Below are 6526 nucleotides of genomic sequence, written 5' to 3' on the forward strand. Positions count from 1 at the left end.
AGACGTTAAGCAAATAGCAAAATTTAAAGAAAAAATGCTCTGAACACTGCTCTGTTCGCTATTCCTAAACCTAAATCCTCAACATACAAAACTTCCTTCACTGTTGAGGCTAGCTGTGAATGGAACTTCCTTCTGCAAGAGATCGGGCGGATGCTAAAACAAGGAAACTTCAAGCTAGCGTATTTAAAATATCTTCAAGACATGAACTTTTAGAAAGACAGCATTTCTTCTTATTCTTATTCATTTCATAATAATAATGATAATAATAATAATAATAATGACATTCCTCCATATTAGTACATTCATTATTGTATTTAGGAAGACATACGACATTTTATGTCGTATACTATGCAATTTACTTTAACAACAGGCCTATTATTATTAGTTAATATAGTAAGGTAGAAATTGTATTCAGATTTCGTGTTATGCCTTATACTTACTTGGTAAGTTTAAGACGGGAACAAGTGTCCCATACTTCCATCGGTAAAGTAAATAATCTCTCTCTCTATCTGTCTATCTACCTACCTATCTATCTATCTATCTATATATATATCAACAAGGGCTGTGCTGCATCATCAGTCGAATATTCGTCGTTTCGTGCAAAGAACTTATTTCCCCACGCAATAAGTAAATAAAAATCGGTTATCCTCTGTGTTACAGAATCAGTCTTTAACAACAATAGTTGTATAGTTATTAAAATGATGTGTTTTTCTTATTATAAAATGACGATTAAGCCAAGAAAATCGACGGAGTATTAATTGTAATATTATTGAGGAATGTATGGAACTGTTCAATAACGGAATCTGATTTATTTCTTAAAACAGCTTCCGCAACATTAATACTTTTCATTTTATTTACCACAAACTAGCAGCTTGGCTTAGCAGAATACAGGGAATACAGTGAACACACGGAGTACAGGGAATACAGGGAATGAGAATGAATTAAATTCTGATATACTCCATCAACACAGAGTTTTTATTAATAATTTAGATTCTTACATTCTATAATATTTAATGGATGTAAGCGTGGCCAGCAGAGTAGGCAGCGTAAGCGGGGGCAGCAGCTAGCACGGGGGCGGCATGAGCCACGGCCAGAGCAGGAGCGGCCTTGACGACGGGAGCTCTGTAAGTGTTAGCGTAGGAGGTGGCGACGGGGACGGCGGCGTGAGCTACAGCGGGAGCGGCAACCACAGCAGGAGCGGCGGCGTAAGTAGCCACAGCGGGAGCGGCGGCGTAAGTAGCCACGGCAGGAGCGGCGCCCAGGTAGCCGGCCGAGACGGCGGCGAAGAGCAGAGGCAGGAGGACCTGGAAAAATAAATGTGTTTATCGTGTTTTACTCGTTCGTGCTATCAGTGGTTGTTGTCAAATGGAAGAAGAATTTAACTGGGGTCAAATATCATCATCCGAGTTTTTTGTACACCCGTGATTAAATATTGGACTGTATGTAGTCGTCACTGCTGCTTCGTTTGGGAACCAGGGACAATATGGTTGTCAGCCCAGTGTACTTACCATGTGTACTAAACCTGCTTGATCACCTAACATACAGTGGTGCCTGTATAACTTGCGTGTCTTTACAAGCAAAGTGAAACTAGGGATCAGCGAGGTACTTGCTACTTCTAATAACACACCGAGAAAGGATAAATACAGATAACCCTACGTCACTGCGGTCCACGACCTGACCACATAATTTCGCTTTCCCAGTCCAAGTGTGCAGCATATTCTAGTGAGATACATGTTAGGAAATGCACTTTAGAATATCGGGTCTACAATTAAGCTCGTTAATGTGATTACCCCAATGAAAATCATCCCCAGTTTTGTTAGTACCTATTCGTGACTGCCTTACGTTGTTGGCATCAACGTGGAAGTATTACCACCTTATCCTTGCCCTCCTTCTTCCTTTCTAATGTCCTCAACGCCTGCCTTAACCTAACTCCTGGATAACACTGTATCCTGGTTCCCTTTCTTCCACTTACTTTTAACACATGTCTAAGAATTCAGGTACCCATGACCTGAGCCTTAACCGCACACATCTCACTCGATCCCCTCTTCTCCTGGTATCCCTTAAATACTCTGACGTCTGCTGAACTTACTTCCTACTCCCTTCTCTCCCATCCATAACCTGCTCCATCTCCCTCTTCCTATCTTCTACTCTATGTTTCCCTTTCCTACCGTTCCCCTTCCTTTTGACCTTTTTTTGCTAGTTGCTTTACGTCGCACCGACACGGATAGGTCTTATGGCGATGATGGGATAGCAAAGGCCAGGGAGTGGGAAGGAAGTGGCCGTTGCCTTAATTGAGGTACAGCCCCAGCATTTGCCTGAATGTGAAAATGGGAAACCACTGGAAACCATCTTCAGGGCTGCTGACAGTAGGATTCGAACCCACTATCTCCCGGATGCAAGCTCACAGCCGCTCCCCTAACCGCACGGCCAATTCGCCCGGTCCTCTCGACCCGCCCCTCCTCTGTAATATCTGTTAGCCTGTAGGAATAAAATAAAAAAACGTTTTAATGATTATTTAGTTTTAACTATATGTCTGTTTCTTCAGTTAACCTATTGTAATTACGATATGTCTAAACGCAGCGTGGAGCTATAGTAATATAGTTATCTTATTAGAAATTATCGCCCTCGTTTTATTATTGGATAATCTTATGTAGCAGGGGGAAATATTTCTAGAAATTTAGTGCTTCCTAGATTTGCATCATTTCAGTTAATATCTTCTAATTTTGGTATGCTTAAAAACAGTTTAGTACTGTTGTGTAGCTATTTCATTAGATACCATCTTGCTTGCTTTATCTACTTGTTCGTAATGGTAGAAAAAGGAATGTAAATAATATTTTTTTTTGCTAGGGGCTTTACGTCGCACCGACACATATAGGTCTTATGGCGACGATAGGATAGGAAAGGCCTAGGAGTGGGAAGGAAGCGGTCGTGGCCTTAATTATGGTGCAGCCCCAGCATTTGACTGGTGTGAAAATGGGAAAACACGGAAAACCATCTTCAGGGCCGCCGACAGTGGGATTCGAACCCACCATCTCCCGGATGCGAGCTCACAGCCGCGCGCCTCTACGCGGACGGCCAAATCGCCCAGTATGTACATAATGATAATAATAATAATAATAATAATAATAATAATAATAATAATAATAATAATAATAATATGTCTATATATTGTATATATGTACGTATTTAGTGTAACTACACTTTTCCATAGCTAGAACATTTTTGCCTTATTTTATAATTAGGATACATCTAAGTAGCCTAGAATAATTGCAATGTAGTTATTTTACAACTTAGTACCTTGCTTACACTTCTGTCAGGAAATCATTTTGTAATATACAATATTTCTATCCTCTGTCGCATATATACTTCTATTCAAAGAATACGCTATGTTATTTCTGTTGATATTTTCATATAACTTCACGTTTCTTTGAAGAAATTAAAGCATGGCTGAGGGAGGTAGGTGCAGGCAATCAGGGTGTGAGTGGGAATTAGGGAAGATTAGGGAAATATATTAGCGCCAAAAAAAATTTCCGAACTCACATCAGGCAATTTAACTATAATTTCCAAAGATAATCCCCTATTTCTAGTACTGGTGCCAGTTAATGACAGCTACATGTACTCCATAGAAAGCACAATAACACAGGTTTATGATAAACTTCCCGCACCATCAACACACATATTTTCGGAACACCAAACTTTTCTGTAACATCAGATATTACGCATTGTGACAACATGTATTTTTTGTTTAGGCGAAGGAAATTATTATTTAGGGCAATAATCATTTGTAGGAACTTATACTGGAGATTATGATAGCGAGTGACGGATTTGCGCGCTGTTTCCTGTGGGGATGTTGTGTTCCGTTCGATAGTGGAGTTTGCCGACATGAATGTTATACTCACTGAGCATTAGAACACTTACCAGCTTGTACATGTTGAGTTGTTGTTGATCGGTCTGTCGTAGATCGAGTATGCTTCATACCGCCAACAAGCGAACTTATATATCGTCCAGCTGTAGGTCAAGGTGTATTGAGGGAGTGACGGGAACAGACCCCGATATTGGAGAGCAACTCTGACAGCGGCAGCGCTTGTCCTTATCTTCAGTACGCGTCCTTCACTTTGGACACTGTAGCTCAATATCTTCTTCGTCCTTTCTTTCTACCACATTTCCCGCATCTTGTGGGGTCGCGGGTGCGATCTGTGTCACGAATGTGGAATTGGCCCTGTTTTATGGCCAGATGCCCTTCCTGGCGCCAACCCTATTTGGAGGGATGTCATCACTATTGCGTGCTTCATTGTAGTTTCGTAGTCCGGTGTGTGGTGCGAATATGAAGAGCAGAGTGTTGGGACAAACACGAATGTCCATTCCGCGATCCAGATTAATTAATCACACACCGAGCTCGATAGCTGCAGTCGCTTAAGTGCGGCCAGTATCCAGTATTCGGGAGATAGTAGGTTCGAACCCCAATGTCGGCAGCCCTGAAAATGGTTTTCCGTGGTTTCCCATTTTCACACCAGGCAAATGCTGGGGCTGTACCTTAATTATGGCCACGGCCGCTTCCTTCCCACTCCTAGCTCTTTCCTGTCCCATCGTCGCCGTAAGACCTATCTGTGTCGGTGCGACGTAAAACAACTAGCAAAAATTAATCACACTCTATTAAAATTCCCGATCCGGCCGTGAATCGAACCCGGAACCTTCTGAATCGACGGCCTCAACGTTGACCATTCAGCCAAGAAGTCGGACACGGTAGTCAGTAACTAGTTGGAGCATTTCGGATATACATTCTTCTTCTTATTCCTTATCTGTTTACCCTCCAGGGTCGGTCTTTCCTTCGGACTCAGCGAGGGATCCCACCTCTACCGCCTCATGGGCAGTGTCCTGCAGCTTCAGACTCTGGGTCGGGGATACTACTGGGGCGGATGACCAGTACCTCGCCCAGGTGGCCTCAACTGCTATGCTGAACAGGGTTCTTGCCGGGGGTTGGGAATATTGGGATGGAAGACAAGGAAGAGGGAAGGAAGCGGCCGTGGCCTTAAGTTAGGTACCATTCCTGCATTTGCCTGGAGAAGAAGTGGAAATCCACGGAAAACCACTTCCAGGTCGGCTGAGGAGGGAATCGAACCCACCTCTACTCAGTTGATCTCCTGAGCCTGAGTGGGCCCCGTTCCAGCTTTCGTACTACTTTCCAAATTTCGTGGCAGAGCCGGGAATCGAACCCGGGCCTCAGGGTGTGGCAGTTAATCACACTAACCACTACACCACACAGGCGGACGGATATACATTCTTCCACATTAAATGAGTGGCCATACGGTGTGGAATCAATATCTGATATCTGGGAAGTTGAATACTACGTATTTTGTGCGTGTTGCGGAAGGTAAACACTCACACTAGGTGGAATACAGTGATTATTTCCTAATTCGTTCATCTTTGTTGCAGTCTGATGGAATATCAAATATCTCTAAAGAAGTGGAAGTCTCGTTTCTGTATTACCCGACATTATAACCGGGAATCGAACCTGTAATCTTCCCTGTGTGCCGAACATGCACTTACTGCTTTGTTGGGTAGCCTTCGAGTACAAAGGTGTCCAGACTGGTACCTATAGTAAAGAGGATACTGAATACGCTCTCGTAGATTCAATGTTTTCTAATGTTCTAATTTAAAATAAGGTATATCCCCGATGTAACACGGGCTACGTGGCATCATTTCACGAGGTATCAGAAAGTTTGAAATCGTTCAAGTTAGCAGCAGTGACTGGAGGAATGTAAAAAAAGGTAATCATTTTTGTTTCTTCAGTTGTCATTATTGACTGGTTTAAATTTTGTCTTCACATGTTGAAAGCTACTTGAATGTGAATTTCCAGTTGGCCGCTGTTAGCGGTAAGAGAAGGTTGACTGCTCTGCATTCTCCTGCTAGTCGCTAGTTTCACAAGTGTACATGTTAAGAAATTGCGAGTTTGCTTCGAGTTCTACTTGTGCGAATTCTTTTAATTGTTTTCAGTGAAACCGTGAAAAGATAAGTAATATCATGGCAACAAAATTTGCAAGGAGGAATGCTCTGAAATGCATATTTGAACGTGCGAATAAGCCTTCGGCGTGAGATGTACATATTTGGACCCATTCACTGCTGAAATACTCATCAGATCAAATCGACATCATTCAGCTGGAGAATCTTGGAATCGCGGAGTTAAAAGACCAAATACCTTCCCTCTTATATATTAAAGGCTTTCGTGCACATGTTATTTATGACGGCCAGACTAGGACAGGCCATGCTTGAAATTCGTCCAGTCACTTGAAGCCGGACTGTCGGCTACAATTGCTTGGCAGACAGAAGGAATATAAACACTGCCACGCATACCCAGTAGTTTAGCAATGTATGTTCTAAACCACTTGCGTCAGCATTTTTGTGCTGAGTCAGCACCCGAGGTCATTGACCCCTAGTAGTAGGGGTACGGGACACTGACCCGAGGACATTGACCCGTAGTTGAGTAGTAGGGCAATGGGGATTCGCGGATTTTGGGTACGAGAGCAAG

The 6526-nt window shown here is 42.8% G+C and overlaps 1 protein-coding gene across 1 annotated transcript; it reads right to left on the minus strand.

The window, feature by feature from the left end:
- Window positions 1–1010: 1010 nt before the first annotated feature.
- LOC136863648 (cuticle protein 38-like) lies at window positions 1011–3930 on the minus strand. The gene is made up of 2 exons (XM_067140012.2): window positions 3919–3930; window positions 1011–1304 (listed from the first exon to the last, which is right to left on the minus strand). Exons 1-2 carry the CDS (start codon window positions 3928–3930, stop codon window positions 1011–1013), a joined length of 306 nt encoding a protein of 101 aa, XP_066996113.2.
- Between the last annotated feature and the right edge of the window lie 2596 nt (window positions 3931–6526).

The sequence above is a fragment of the Anabrus simplex genome, chromosome 2, assembly GCF_040414725.1.
Source record: "Anabrus simplex isolate iqAnaSimp1 chromosome 2, ASM4041472v1, whole genome shotgun sequence".
NCBI classification, from domain to species: domain Eukaryota; kingdom Metazoa; phylum Arthropoda; class Insecta; order Orthoptera; family Tettigoniidae; genus Anabrus; species Anabrus simplex.